At 36.3% G+C, this 16,961-nt stretch overlaps 1 protein-coding gene across 12 annotated transcripts in view; it reads right to left on the reverse strand.

Moving 5' to 3' along the window:
• Positions 1 to 16,961, reverse strand: part of LOC118931930 (fibrous sheath-interacting protein 2-like) — a 104,928-nt gene that overhangs the window by 47,210 nt on the left and 40,757 nt on the right. For 10 of the 12 annotated variants that reach the window (XM_057503788.1, XM_057503791.1, XM_057503792.1 and 7 more), the window contains exon 2: positions 6,505 to 6,630. The exons of 1 other annotated variant lie outside the window; for it this stretch is intronic. In XM_057503788.1, the coding sequence (XP_057359771.1) occupies positions 6,505 to 6,630 (126 nt within the window). Of the gene's footprint in view, positions 1 to 6,504; positions 6,631 to 6,975; positions 7,226 to 16,961 lie in introns of all 12 variants that reach the window. One more of the 12 variants, XM_057503790.1, reaches the window with a different exon arrangement.

The following is a 16,961-nucleotide window of genomic DNA, read 5'->3' on the forward strand; positions in this document are numbered from 1 at the left end:
GAGACATTCTTCCGGCCTAAACACGCGCCAGCTCCCCACAACTACCTCTATCGCCATGAAAAGGCAGAAGAATTTGATCCAGACCAAAATCAGAGACAACCGCTGAGAAGGAGCTTGGAGAGACAAACCTAACCAATCTTCCTGAAAGAGAATTCAAAATGAAGATGATAACCATGCTGATGGAGCTGCAGAGAAAAATACAAGAGCTAACAAAGTACGAAGGGAGACTAAGGAAATAAAATAATCTTGGAAAGGACTTATAAGCAGAATGGAAGAGATGCAAGAGGCCATTAATGGAATAGAAACCAGACAACAGGAACGCACAGAAGCTGATACAGAGAGAGATAAAAGGATCTCCAGGAATGAAACAATATTAAGAGAACTGTGTGACCAATCAAAAAGGAAAAATATCCATACTATAGAGGTATAAGAAGAAGAAGAGAAAAAGGGACAGAAAGTGTATTTGAAGAAATAATTGCTGAAAGCTTCCCCAAACTGGGGGAGGAAATAGTCACTCAGACCAGGTAAGTACACCGAACTCCCAACAAAAGGGACCCAAAGAGGACAACACCAAGACACATAATAATCAAAATGGCAAAGATCAAGGACAAGGACACAGTTTTAAAGGTAGCTAGAGAGAAGAAAAAGGTCACCTACAAAGGAAAAACCATCAGGCTAACATTAGACTTCTCAACAGAAACCTTACAGGCCAGAAGAAAACGGCATGATATATTTAATGCAATGAAACAGAAGAGCCTTGAACCAAGAATACTGTATCCAGCACAGATTATCATTTAAATATGGAGGGATTAAACAATTCCCAGACAAGCAAAAGTTGAGGGAATTTGCCTCCCACAAACCACCTCTACAGGGTATTTTAGAGGGACTGCTCTTGATGGGAGCACTCCTAAGGCTAAATAGATGTCGCCAGAGAAAATAAAATCACAGCAAAGAAAGCAGAGCAACCAAAAACTAGCCAAAGGCATAAAATAAAATCAAGTACCCACAAAAGCAGTCAAAGGAAAGAGAAAAAAGCACACAGTAAAACACCAAACATATAAAGAACAGAGGAGGAGGAATAAGGAGAGAAATAAAGAATCACAAGACACTGTTAATAATAGCTCAATAAGCGACTTAAGTTAGACAGTAAGATATTAAGGAAGCTGACCTTGAACCTTTGGTAACCACGAATCTAAAGTCTGCAATGGCAATAAGTACCTATCTTTCAATAATCACCCTAAATGTCAATGGACTGAATGGACCAATAAAAAGAGACAGAGTAACAGAATGGATAAAAAAGAAATACCCATCTATATGCTGCTTACAAGAGACTCAGCTCAAACCCAAAGACATGCACAGACTAAAAGTCAAGGGATGGAAAAAGATATTTCATGCAAACAACAGGGAGAAAAAGCAGATGTTGCAGTACTAGTATCAGACAAAATAGACTTCAAAACAAAGAAAGTGACAAGAGATAAATATACATGCACCCATCACAGGAGCATCAACATATGTGAAACAAATACAAACAAACTTAAAGGAGGAAACAGAATGCAATGCATTCATTTTAGGAGACTTCAACAGACCATTAACTCCAAAGGATAGATCCACCAGACAGAAAATAAGTAAAGACACAGAGGCACTGAACAGCACACTAGAACAGATGGACCTAATAGCCATCTATAGAACTCTACACCCAAAAGCAACAGGATACACATTCTTCTCAAGTGCACATGGAACATTCCCCAGAATAGACCACATACTAGGACACAAAATGAACCTCAGAAAATTCCAAAAGATTGAAATCCTACCAACCAACTTTTCAGACCACAAAGGCATAAAACTAGCAATAAACTGTACAAAGAAAGCAAAGAGGATCACAAACACATGGAGGCTTAACAACACGCTCCTAAATAATCAATGGATCAATGACCAAATCAAAATGGAGATCCAGCAATATATGGAAAGAAATGACAACAACAACACAAAGCCCCAACTTCTGTGGGATGCAGCGAAAGCAGTCTTAAGAGGAAAGTATATAGCAATCCAGGCATATTTAAAGAAGGAAGAACAACCCCAAATGAATAGTCTAACGTCACAATTATCGAAATTGGAAAAGAAGACCAAATGAGGCCTAAAGTGAGCAGAAGGAGGGACATAATAAAGATCAGAGAAGAAATAAATAAAATTGAGAAGAATAAAACAACAGAAAAAAATCAATGAAGCCAAGTGCTGGTTCTTTGAGAAAATAAACAAAAGAGATAAACCTCTAGCCAAACTTATTAAGAGAAAAAGCGAATCAATACACATCAAAATAATCAGAAACGAGAAAGGAAAAATCATGATGGATCCCACAAAAATACAAAGACTTATTAGACAATACTATGGAAACCTATATGGCAACAAGCTAGGAAACCTAAAAGAAATAGACATCTTTCTAGAAACATACAACCTTCCAAGACTGACCAAGAAAGAAACAGAAAATCTAAACAGACCAATTACCAGCAATGAAACTGAAGCAGTAATCAAAAAACTACCCAAGAACAAAACCCCCGAGCCAGATGGATTTACCTCGGAATTTTATCAGACATACAGAGAAGACATAATACTCATTCTCCTTAAAGTTTTCCAAAAAATAGAAGAGGAGAGAATACTCCCAAACTCATTCTATGAAGCCAACATCACCCTAATACCAAAACCAGGTAAAGACACCACCAAAAAGGAAAATTACAGAACAATATCCCTGATGAAAGTAGATGCAAAAATACTCAATAAAATAATAGCAAAATGAATTCAAAAATACATCAAAAGGATCATACACCATAACCAAGTGGGATTCATCCCAGGGATGCAAGGAAGGCACAACATTCGAAAATCCATCAACATCATCCACCACATCAACAAAAAGAAACACAAAAACCACATGATCATCTCCATAGATGCTGAAAAAGCATTTGACAAAGTTCAACATCCATTCATGATAAAAACTCTCAACAAAATGGGTATAGAGGGCAAGTACCTCAACATAATAAAGGCCATATATGACAAACCCACAGCCAACATCATAATGAACAGTGAGAAGCTGAAAGCTTTTCCTCTGAGATCAGGAACAAGACAGGGATGCCCATTATCCCCACTGTTATTCAACACAGTACTGGAGGCCTAAGCCACGGAACTCAGACAAAACAAAGAAATGCAAGGAATCCAGATGGGTAAAGAAGAAGTTAAACTCAATAAGGCTTCTCTCTCACTTACCAACTTTACATTTCCCTGTATGGCCCCGGAAGATGACTGGTTAGCCAGAGACGGGTAAGATTCCTCAAGGGAGGAACAACCTAAGACAGGCACAGTCGCAGGGGGCCATCTGGTGAGAAAATGGGGAGCAGCAGAGGTGAGGCTTAGAACCTCCCCCCTCATGTTCTGAGAGAAATCTTCTGCATACATGGATGTTTATTGCCCTCGTCTAGCTCGGATTAACACATAGTCTACAGGCACACACCTGATCATCTACATTTGCTCTCTTACAACACTAAACTCTGTTTTCTACCTTTATCTCGTATCTACCTACCACTTCAGCATTTTATTAAAAATAATGATAATAGAGAAATGTGGTATCCACATATAAATCAAGTTTAAAAATCAAATGAATATTCATATTTGAACTGTTTATAGTTCATAATGCATGAACAAAACCAAAAGCTTCTGTGATGACTGCCCTTGCACTGTTCACCATGCAACTTATTCACTATGTAAGAATTTGTACTCCATGTAAGAATTTGTTCATTATGCATCAGAAGATTGGAGACTGACGAAAATTAGGCTTGGGGTGGATTAATGATTGTGCATTGAGTACTGACCCCCCCATACAGAAATTTATTGTTGTTAACAACTATTTGATCAATAAATATGAGAGATGCCCTCACAAAAAAAATGTATATATATATATATATATATAAACACACTTCCAATTGTAAAATAAATAAGTAACCGGGATGTAATGTATAGCACAAGGAATATAGTCAAAATATTGTAGCAACTTGGTATGGTGATAGCTGGTACCTAGAATTATCATGTATATAAATGTTGAATCACTGTGTTGTACACCTGAAACTAATGTAATGTAATACTGTGTGTCAACTACCCTTCAATAAAAAAAAAAAAGTTAAACTGTCACGATCTGCAGATGACATATTGTACATAAAAGACCCTAAACACTACACTCCAAAACTAGTAGAACTAATATCAGAATTCAGCAAAGTTGCAGGGTAAAAAATTAACACACAGAAATCTGTGGCTTTGCTACACACTGACAACGAATTAAAAGAAAAAGTAAGCAGGAAAACAATTACATTCACAATTGCATCAAAAAGAATAAAATACCTAGGAAAAAACCTAACCAAGGAAATGAAAGACCTATACCCTGAAAACTATAAGACACTCTTAAGAGAAATTAAAGAGGACACTAACAAATGGAAACTCATCCCATGCTCTTGGCTAGGAAGAATTAATATAGTCAGAATAGCCATCCTGCCCAAAGCAATATACAGATTTGATGCAATCCCTATCAAATTACCAACAGCATTTTTCAACAAACTGGAACGAATAGTTCAAAAATTCATATGGAAACACCAAAGACCCCGAATAGCCAAAGCAATCCTGAGAAGGAAGAATAGAGTGGGGGGGATCTTGCTCCCCCAACTTCAAGCTCCACTACAAAGCCACAGTAATCAAGACAATTTGGTACTGGCACAAGAACAGAGCCACAGACCAGTGGAAAATAGAGACTCCAGAGATTAACCCAAACATATATGGTCAATTAATATATGATAAAGGAGCCATGGACATACAATGGGGAAATGACAGTCTCTTCAACAGATGGTGCTGGCAAAACTGGACAGCTACATGTAAGAGAATGAAACTGGATCACTCTCTAACCCCATACACAAAAGAAAATTCAAAGTGGATCAAAGACCTGAATGTAAATCATGAAACCATAAAACTCTTAGAAGAAAACATAGGCAGAAATCTCTTGGACATAAACATGAGCGACTTCTTCATGAACATATCTCCCTGGGCAAGGGAAACAAAAGCAAAAATGAACAAGTGGGACTATATCAAGCTGAAAAGCTTCTGTACAGCAAAGGACACCATCAATGGAACAAAAATGTACCCTACAGTATGGAAGAATATATTCATTAAATGACAGAGACGATAAAGGGTTGACATCCAAAATATATAGAGAGCTCACACACCTCAGCAAACAAAAAGCAAATAATCCAATTAAAAATGGGCAGAGGAGCAGAACAGTTCTCCAAAGAAGAAACTCAGATGGCCAACAGACCCATGAAAAGATGCTCCACATCGCTAGTCATCAGAGAAATGCAAATTAAAACCACAATGAGATACCACCTCACACCAGTAAGGATCGCCACCATCCAAAAGACAAACAAAAACGTTGGCGAGGTTGTGGAGAAAGGGGAACCCTCCTACACTGCTGGTGGGAATGTACATTAGTTCAACCATTGTGGAAAGCAGTATGGAGATTCCTCAAAAAGCTCAAAATAGAAATACCATTTGACACAGGAATTCCACTTGTAGGAATTTACCCTAAGAATGCAGCAGCCCAGTTTCAAAAAGAAAGATGCACCCCTTTGTTTATCACAGCACTATTTACAATAGCCAAGAAATGGAAGCAACCTAAGTGTCCATCAGTAGATGAATGGATAAAGAAAGTGTGGTACATATACAAAATGGAATATTATTCAGCCTTAAGAAGAAAACAAATCCTACCATTTGCAACAACATGATTGGAGCTAGAGGGTATTATGCTCAGTGAAATAAGCAAGGCGGAGAAAGACAAGTATCAAATGATTTCACTCATATGTGGAGTATAAGAACAAAGAGAAACTGAAGGAACAAAACAGCAGCAGAATCACAGAACCCAAGAAGTTCCAAACAGTTGGGATTCCAAACCCACAGAATCCAACAGTTACCAAAGGGAAAGGGACTGGGGAGGATGGGTGGGAAGGGAGGGATAAGGGGCGGGGAAAAGAAAGGGGGTATTATGATTAGCATGTATAATTAGCAAGTAAGGGGGGGCATGGGGAGGGCTGTGCAACACAGGGAAGACAAGTAGTGATTCCACACTGATGGACAGTGACTGTGATGGGGTGTGTGGGGGGTGCTTGGTGAAGGGGGAAGCCTAGTAAACGTAATGTTCTTCATGTAATTGTAGATTAATGATAACAACAACATCCAAAAATTGAGTAAAATTATGCAAAGCAAGGGCAATGGAAATTGTAACTTAATTATGCGCTGTGAGCAGAATCTTGAAAGATTGAAGTTGTTACTTATATACATCCTAAACAATACCTTAGGTTTTTATGTGAGTTTTTTGTTCTCCGGTAACTGTTAGTGCAAATTCCCTTAATGTATTTTGCATGATGTAGCGCCTGAATTTTAACAGCAAGTAGAAAAATTTTTAATATAAGAGTTAAAAATTACCTTTTCACCTAACTTTGTTGTGCGGTACAAACAATCGCTTCCTGGGATCCTGGGCAACTTGACCCCAAAAGGGAGATCCAGTAGTTGAGCTGCTCTGATCCCTGGAAAGTGGGTTTTGTCTGCACCCTGTCAGAGACAATTGGAGAGTTTTGTCTTTCCTTTCAGTTATTACTCATTTAGTTTAGACCCAGCTACTTCTACTCCAACCAAAAAAACCCAGAGTCCCACACTCAGGGTCTACGGACCTCTCCCTGACAGACAGCCCCAAAGCCCTCCCGCTTCCCGCCCTCCAGTTCCTCTCCCGCTGCCCCGCAGCCACTCGGGGGCCAGCGGAGCCCGAACCTCTGGCCGCGCCGGGATGCCGAGGCGGGACGGTTATGGCCCGGGAGGCCCGCCTGTGGCTAGCCCTGCCCCGTTCCCCAAAGGCTGGAGCCCAAGCTGGACAACTACGATGGGCGTGCTGCCACTCACGTGTCCGCACTGCCGGCTGTCCGTGACCAGGTCGCTGGCGACCGTCTTGGTGGCGGCGCTGGCCGTATTGGAGCTGGTGCTGAGGTACTGCTCCACAGCAGCTCGGGCCGGCTCTACCCCTCTGCCACCTATCCCTCTCGCATGCCCTGTGCCTCTTCCCCAGCGTCGTCCCTCCATCCTGACCCGACTGGGAATGGCCAGTACTCTGCGTCCCCAAGGCTCTTCCCTTGCCTCCTTCTAGGCTCGGAACCTGGGACAATTGGGGGCGGGGGCACAGAAGGGTGACATCACAAGCCCGCCCCCTCCCGGCCTGGCCCCGCCCTCGCGAGTGAGTCCTGAGGGCATCAGAGCTGAGAAGGAAGTCCTGTTGGCCTGCTCTAGAGGGTCATAGCTCATAGATAGTATCATTTCTCTGTGAAACCAACTCCCCTCAGTCAAACCAAACCAAAAGTAAAACATAGGAAGATTTGCTTGGGGAGAGGGGTAAGCTGGCTAATTTCACCTGTCTTCCAAGGAGCTATATGGTTCTGTGCATAGAAACTTAAAATTAGAGGCCTGACTTTCTACAGGTCCTCTCAGCAGTGACCACACCCCATCCCCAGCCTCCCACAGCCTTTTCCTACTCCAGGTCCCACGTATAGTCCACTGGCTTCCTTCAGGGCTCGTTGCCTTCCTCCTGCCTCCCTCTAGTTTTCCTTCTAGCCCTCTGCTTCTCTCTCTCCCACTCCTTCCTCTCCTCCCTTGCTTTCTCCTATATCCTTCTTTGACCGCCTCTCAACCATCCAGCCAAAATTTATGAAGTGCCTGACACCATTGGGCCAGTCATTGAGCCAGGCACAGGAATACAGCGACAAGTCAAATATGGCCCTTTCCTTAATGAAATTTCCTAATTCTTGGGTGACATATGCTTATAATGAAGTATTTTTAAATTCTAAATTCAATATCATTACATTATTCGTAATCATTTTTGATAGTAATAGAAGCTACCTATGGATGTAAGCTATGAATGAAAAAACTAGTATATTGTATACAATTTATTTGACTGGAAAGAATTATTTTATGTGAAAACTAAAGTTGTGTATGTTGTACTGTCTTTTAGAGTTAATATGTCTTGCTTTTCCCTCAAGTATATTTGCCTTAAAAAAGGGTGTTGAATCATTTATAATACATACCATATATATATTAAATATACAGATAGTGTGTGTGTATATATATATATATATATATATATATATATATATATATATTCTCTTTTTTGGAAAGGGTTGCATTTTATCATTTGCCAACTCATGCTATCAAGTAAATATGAGCATATATTTTTAATATATTTTAATTGGTCTAATTTTCCCAGAAGCTCATTAGATTATTACCTTAGAAGAAATCAGCAATTATTGCATTTCTTTGGCAGATAAAAAGATTTATCTGTAGTCTTAAATAATTTCCTACATTTATAGCATAAATTATTGATGCATTTTGGTTGATCTAAACTTTATGCCTAAAAATAAAATAGATTGAAAAGAAGAATGAATATGGGAAATTTAAAGAATAAATAAATGTAGAGTGTTCATGCTTATACATAATTATTTCCTAATCATTAAATCAGAGTAGTAGAAAAGGTGATCCTGATTTTTTAATTGAAATATAGTTGATATACAATATTATTTATTTTCACAAGTTATATTCACATATTTGAGAAAGAAAAGGAAAAATCAGGAGAAAAAAATGTAGTTTAAAAAAAACACATTAATTCATATGAAATTATTCACCCTGAATTAAAAAGAAAAACAACTGAGTCTCATGAAAAGCACCAAGTTGTTTTAAGAATGATGGATGGATACAAAGGTATCTGTATTTCTAGTGTATTAAAAAGCAAATGAAAACAAAGATAAAGGGAATATTTCTTGACTCTTAAAAATATTTGCACTGGTAACTATGGATTCAATAGTAAGTTATTCTTCTTGTTTGTTCTCATGTAAAAAGTAATGATAATCTTGTGAGAAACAATTTCAAATGTTGAATAAGACTATGAATTAAGACAGCCATGTAACAGACAGTTACATTTAGACTGCCATGATTTCTTTTTATATTCTACAACACTTGTTGGGATAACAGTGAACACATAGCCCTAACTACTGCTTCTCCAGTCATGGGACTGCTTGCTCTATTTTCAGTAAAATAACTCTGGTTATCTTAACCCTTAAGACCATATTTTTCTGCTTTCCCTTATTCCTCCTCCAAGGGGCCAAATATCATTCAACATTTTCACAAAGCTTTTTTTTTAAAACTGTATCTGTATCTCGCACATACAACAAACCAAGTGCTTAAAATGTCAACTGGGATTACACAGCTCATTTGAATACTTTAAATCATCAGTGTCTTTATTTGAAAACATTATATTTTTAGACAATGTGTGATGTGTCTTAAAAATATGAAACTGCACTTTATTAAGAAGAAATAGATCTAAAGGGGAAAATGTGAAAATAAATGGTTTCCCAAACACAAAACCACACAGAGATTGCTTTAACTGAGATGGATGTATAATGGAGACAAGTTAGAAAGAATAAACAGAGAAGCACAAGGAAACACTACAGAATCCCTGTGCAACAAGCAGCCCTTCGAATATATGTTTCAACTATTATACTGCAAATAGAGCAGTTGAAAGCTTTGGGAGAATATGAGTTGCATACTACTGTATCTTTTTAAGAAATGAAGTACACTTGTACCAAATTCATATCTATTGAACTGAGAGGAAATATCAAGAAAAGGAAAAATATTTTAGCATAATTACTTCATTATTCATGGAAAAAGATACACACATAAGAAGAGAAAAGCAACATGCTATATAAAGTTAATAAGGGCAAATCATATTTTGCCTAAAAGCAAAAACGTTATGCTAATAAGGCATAACATATTCAAAATATATCTGAAATAAAAATAACAAAACAAAAATAACATGATTTCATTTATATATGGAATCTAAAAAACAAAATCACATACAAACAAAACAGAAACATGTATAGATCAGATTGGTGGTTACCACAGGGGGTGGAGGCAGAGGGATGGGTGAAATAGAAGGAAAAAATGACGATGTTTAATATTTTAATCTGGGCAATAGCTAATGTAAGTGTATACACACATCAAAATTCACCAAGCTGTACACTATGATTTGTGCATTTTATTTTATATACCCCAATAAAGGAAAATGTTTAAATAAATAAAACCAAAATATTCTCAAATAAAGAGAAATAGCCAAGTACTAGAAAAGAATAAATAAAATCAGAAAAAATAAATACAAGAAGATGCTCTACTTTTGAATCAGATATAGATCTTGGAGAGGGTAAAAATGTGTGGATTGTTTATACTTACGTAGTTACCCTTTCTGGCTCCATGAAACAGGAATTAGAATTGCCATGTCAGAGTTCAAAATATATTCTAAAGGCATTGTTTCAACATAAATTTTCTTCCACATAAAAATTGAAGAGATTTTATCTTTGTGAATGAGTGATGCTAATGAGGAAGGGATAGAAAACATTTCTAGATACAGTGAAATCATTCTGATAGGATAATAGCTCAAGGCCTCAATGATGATGTGAAAGACCCATTGAGTCTATTGGAATCTACGTATTTAACAAGATTCCCAACTGATTCTTAGGCACACTTGAGTTTAAACAGCATTGATTTGGGGATATGATGATCCCATAAAAATAAAAGTATCTCGTTCAGGTAAGTTATCTTAAGCTGACATTAAAGAAAAGAGAGGTTACTCCCTTTGATTAACAATGAGGTCTCATTATTTTATATCTAATGCTGAAATAAAATTACACAGACTATTCTCTGTCTAAAGAGAGACAGAAAAACATTTTTGTTTCATGCAAATAATGGAGAAATTATTGGAATAAGCCTATTTTGTGTTTTTAGTATTTGTATTTTAATGGTGCTAATAGGTAAATCAGTGACATTATAAAAATACGGTACTTTCTAGAAATTTAGTGTTGGAATAAAATGTATTTCATAATCAAAGGCAGATTTTTTTGCTGTTATTTCTGTAGACAATGGAAAAACTGGTTTAATTATTCTTGCAGATTCCTGTCTCCTAGGAACTATTTAATGAGTCAAAGACATCTCTATCTAGGAAAGGGTTTGATTATCAGTAGCTTAAATAATGATCCAGTTCAAAATGACTTTGTGGATTCTGAATCTGAGAGATTTTGATAGTTTGTTAACTTATAATAAATATTTATTAAATGCCTTCTACATACAAGTAACTGAATAATACCGACACTCTCTGTGCCTTGTTGAATTTACCATACAGCAAGAGATAGTTTTAATTGGCTGAAATCAAGACTTGGGGCTGAAAATCCACTCTTATTTCCTCTGCTTCACTAAGGCAGAAATGAATATTGAAAATTGGATTATTTTGGAGTACATAAATTTATCTTCCGGAGGGAATTTGAATTTTGGTCATAAAAGCTTAGAGCACATCTGGCATGTCAGATAAGGAAAATGATGTAATTAGATAAACTGCAAAGGGTCCATGTAAGAGAATGAACTGGATCACTGTCTAACCCCATACACAAAAGTAAATTCAAAACGGATCAAAGACTTGAACATAAGTGATGAAACCATAAAACTCTTAGAAAAAAACATAGGCAAAAATCTTTTAGATATAAACATGAGTGACCTCTTCTTGAACATATCTCCCCGGGCAAGGGAAACAAAAGCAAAAATGAACAAGTGGGACTATATCAAGCTGAAAAGCTTCTGTACAGCAAAGGACACCATCAATAGAACAAAAAGGTATCCTACAGTATGGGAGAATATATTCATAAATGACAGATCTGATAAAGGCTTGACATCCAAAATATATAAAGAGCTCACCCACATCAACAAACAAAAAGCAAATAATTCAATTAAAAAACGGGTAGAGGAGCTGAACAGACAGTTCTCCAAAGAAGAAATTCAGATGGCCAACAGACACATGAAAAGATGCTCCACATCGCTTGTCATCAGAGAAATGCAAATTAAAACCACAATGAGATATCATCTCACACCAGTAAGGATGGCTACCATCCAAAAGACAAACAACAACCAATGTTGGCGAGGTTGTGGAGAAAGGGGAACCCTCCTACACTGCTGGTGGGAATGTAAATTAGTTCAACCATTGTGGAAAGCAGTATGGAGGCTCCTCAAAATGCTCAAAATAGAAATACCATTTGACCCAGGAATTCCACTTGTAGGAATTTACCCTAAGAATGCAGCAGCCCAGTTTGAAAAAGACAGATGCACCCCTATGTTTATCGCAGCACTATTTACAATAGCCAAGATATGGAAACAACCTAAATGCCCATCAGTAGATGAATGGATAAAGAAGATGTGGTACATATACACAATCGAATATTATTCAGCCATAAGAAGAAGAAAACAAATACTACCATTTGCAACAACATGGATGGAGCTAGAGGGTATTATGCTCAGTGAAATAAGCCAGGCGGAGAAAGACAAGTACCAAATGATTTCACTCATATGTGGAGTATAAAAACAAAGAAAAACTGAAGGAACAAAACAGCAGCAGAATCACAGAACCCAAGAATGAACTAACAGTTACCAAAGGGAAAGGGGCTGAGGAGAATGGGTGGGAAGGGAGGGATAAGGGCAGGGGGAAAAAGAAAGGGGGCATTATGATTAGCATGTATAGTGCTGTGGAGGGGGTAAGGGGAGGGCTATACAACACAGAGAAGACAGGTGGTGATTATACAGCATCTTGCTATGCTAATGGACAGTGACTATAGTGGAGTTGGGGTGGGGGACTTGGTGACGGGGAGAGCCTGGTAAACATAGTGTTCTTCATGTAAATTTAAATTTAAATTTAAAAAAAACTGCAAAGGTTCCCAATGAGCATGTAACCATGCATGAAAATGGGACTGCACCCTACGGGAGTGCTAAGGCATGTTTGGTCCGCTGCTTGATTTTGTCCTACATGATTTGTTAAGCAAACAAAAGAATATGAGAAGCTCGCTAGTCTGAGTGTGCCAATGTTGCAGTAAGGCACTTCACCCATTCTTTCTAGGCAGTAAGGCACTTCACCCATTCTTTCTAGGCAGCTGCCCCTGTGAGAACTGCAGATGCAGAAGAGCTGGCCACTGCACCCAAAGTAAATATGGCAAGGTGGCCAGAAATAATTATGAACTACAAAAATGTAAGCTACAGATGCTGCACTCAAAGAATACACAGAGATGGAAAAAACAAAAACAAAACCATACAGAACAGGCAAAAAAATATTCATGGAAGCCAAAATTAATACCCACTCTCAAATATCTAGATAAGCAAATTCACATATTTAAATATACTACAGGTAACTGATAAAAACATTGGTGTGAATTGAATGTTATAGTAATAAAGAAACTGAAACATGATGGAAACTGAATTTATAGAGGAGAAAATCTGTTACCAGTGATGAAAAATAGTTTTCTAAATCACACCATAAATTTGAAGCAAGGTTGACATTACAACCTAGCCTCCTAACTCCTGGTCTAATCCTGTTTCTACTGAAGCATGCTGCCTATCTCCCGTTATCATAACATGCTCTCCGTAATACCAATATTATTCACATTATGTTGCTCTTCAACATGCGATTTGATTATTTTCTCAAGTATTACTGTTTAACAAACTCAAATTATTACTTGATGTTCTAAAATACATGAAAAGAACATGTACAAACTTGTTAAATTTTGCATTTTATTAAATGAATTACAATAGTTTACAATATTTTAACTAATAATGTATAATTTCTGCTGTGAGAATATTTCTTTTATTATTTAACCCTTTTGTTGTTTTTTTAGTTTCTTAAAACAGATATGCTGTACTCTTGATCCTTTTTAGGGCTATTAATTACATTTTTTAAAAGTCCCTTCCATTCTTCGCCTTATGTTTATATGTTTTAGATTCTTGGTTCAGGTTTTTTATATCCTGATCATTCTCTTTTTGCTGCTGGCAATCTTCAAATATATGTTAACCCTTAATTGGTATTTAATATTTATAAATGAAGACTATTTGATTGGTATTGCTATTGACATTTTATTTTTTTGCAATGGTGGAAGTCTGCAAACACCTTAGCTGGCATTATGCAAGAAATAAACCTAAGCTCTGGAAAATGAGCAGGCTCTAAGTAGAGACAGCCTTCGATTTAAGGTATGTACTAGGGAGATGATGCTCCAAAGCACTATAATAATGAGGAGTCTTCTCTGGGGTTGGCGCACTTAATAAATATTCCAAAACTGAGTGGTACTTTCTTTCTTTCCTTTTTTTTTTCTTATTTAATTTGGGGATTGAAAATTGTCTTAATCTCTGTGAGCTCTCCAATTACCAGACTAATTCCCTTCTGTGGAATGGTTATTTAGAAAGTATTTCTTGAGTTTAGCTAAGAGCAAATGCTACATACAGCCAGTTGCTCCTTGTACATGAAACACATATTTTCAAAGACAGTTCTTTAATTCATTACCATGATTTATTCTCCAAAAGCCCATCACTGCATTCAGATTCTCTATTACAATCTCTTCTATGCAAAATTAGAGGTCTTCTCCTAAGAGGTCTCAGTCAACAAACCATCGTTTTCTCTCCTCCAGGAATTTGTCTGTTTCTCTTCTGTTGATGGTACAATTTCTTATTTTGCTAAGAATTTATACTTTTGTTATTAGTATTCTGTAGATATACAATGTCACTTCAATTAGATTTTATGAAGGAGAACGGCTAAATTATTACTCTTCCATCTTGAATCTGATATACATTTGTTTTTTATGTTTACTTATTGTTTGTTTTGACCATACATTTTTAAAAATTCATAAAATCTTTACCTTTTTTTAGTTTCTGTCTTTATAGTTTTTATAAGGAAGAGTTTGCCTTCTCTAATACACAGTACCTTATTATTAATTTTAATTATTTTAACATTGTATCAATTTGTTTCTCTTTCTATATGATGATGAGAAACATGATGGGCAAAATAAATAAATAAATAAATAATCATAGGCAACAACACGTTTTACCTGGCTCCACTTGGAGAAGGTATCAGGGTGGTGTTCTGAACAGTTCTGTGTAATGCAGAATAGGACCAAGAAGATGTGAACTTGGGTTTCAAGTAGATGATACTATAATGAGAATGCAATTAAAGCATTTATAGGATATTACGACCTTACAGTTCTCCCAACTGGCATGGGTTATAATCAGTGTAAATAAACTAACTATTAAGAAATTTATGTGTACATTCTCTATCTTGGCATTGCTTCCAGGAAGGAAACTTCAGAGCTGAAAAATGCTGCCCATTCTCCGGCTTCACCTGTGATCTTGCTTGGGCTACTGCCATCCTGCTGATTTCTCTGACCTTCCTATTCCTAGTTTTTACCAAAATAGAATAAATCCAAAGGGAGAGTCACTACATAGACCATACAGGGTATTTGCCTTACATTCTGACTCTGAAATTTTGGATTCTATTAAACTCTCTGTGGAAATACAATGAATATGTTCAATTTGCTATATTTATTACATGATTTTTTCTTTGTCCAATATTGTGAAGTCTTTTAACCCTTTCTTTGGATAAGCATTTTTTTAAAAACCAAGTACTTAATTTGGTTTATGTGTGACACATTAAAACTTGCATTACAGTTTTTCTAATTAAGATGATTTTTTACAGTATTTTTAATTTTACAACAATATTTAAGGGAAGATCCACAGATTTCCCATATACCTTTTATCCCCATGCATATTTTTTTTAACCTAAGAATCCTTGCTTCTGCCACCCCACAGCTACCTGACTTATCCCCACATAGGAGATCTTCACTCAAACTACGTATCTAATAAGTGCTGTACTCAGACTTGCTTTCTCTATCTTGCCTCATCATTCTGGTTTTAGATTCTTTTGGATTTTCTCTGTGTTTCATTTTTTTTCAAAATGCAGATTGTTTTTTAAACTTTGCTATATTTAAAAAGAAAACATTTTCTATGATTTAAGCCTCCTTGAAATTAAATTCTGCTGGTCAGAAATATCCCAAATGAAACATCTATTGACCAACCCCACAAACTTCAACTGCTTCCTGGAGTTTGATGACATGTGATGGAAAGTTCACTGCTGATAAATAAGAGTAAAACAGTTTACATTATGCTTTATACTTATTCTGCATAAAAAATAGCTTCTTTTGCTTGTTAGAGTTAATTACATAGATATCTTGACCCTCATTTTCTCTTTAAAATGTTGTAAGGTATATCATCTGTTACCTTTTTCATGATCCCACCTACTAGTCAGTTGTGCAAGCCAGAAAAATGGAAATTACTCTTGATTCCTTCCTTTTCCTAACTCTCAACATTTAATCAATCAATTAGACCTCTGTATCATTCAAATCCATCTACTTTTCTCCCTTACATCACTATTGTTTAAGTTCATGCTGCCACTTCTTCTTGTTTTCTGAGATTATGGGAGGTTTCTTGCATTACTCCGGCTTACATAATTTCATACACTGAAGCTGTAGACAATTTTTTTCTTTCTGGATTATTTTAACCCAGAATTAAAATATATTAACCATAAGTGAAAACGTTTTCCTAATAGGCATATAGACTTAATCAATAAAGTGGGTTTATCATATTTGTGTTTATGGAGTTTTTATACCTTTTTCGCTTTTATAACTTTTAGATATGAGTACATTTATGTAGTAATTATTTTTATTAAAGTTGAGGCAACTTGTTCAATAGAATCAAACATTGGCATATGGTAAATATGCTGCTCATATATGAATTTACTAAACATTTTCAAAACTCCTGGGCAGAATTCATTTTATTCTTTAAAAATACATGAATATTTATTTTAATATATCATGATAAATTGAAACTGTTATTAAATTTCTGTGATATTTCATAATCACCTCCACAGTGATATTAGATTCAGGGATAATTTAGACATAAGGAGAAATATGATATATTTTCTAAAGAATTATCCATGTAAA

Source organism: Manis pentadactyla, chromosome 6 (genome assembly GCF_030020395.1).
Source record: "Manis pentadactyla isolate mManPen7 chromosome 6, mManPen7.hap1, whole genome shotgun sequence".
Lineage (NCBI taxonomy): Eukaryota > Metazoa > Chordata > Mammalia > Pholidota > Manidae > Manis > Manis pentadactyla.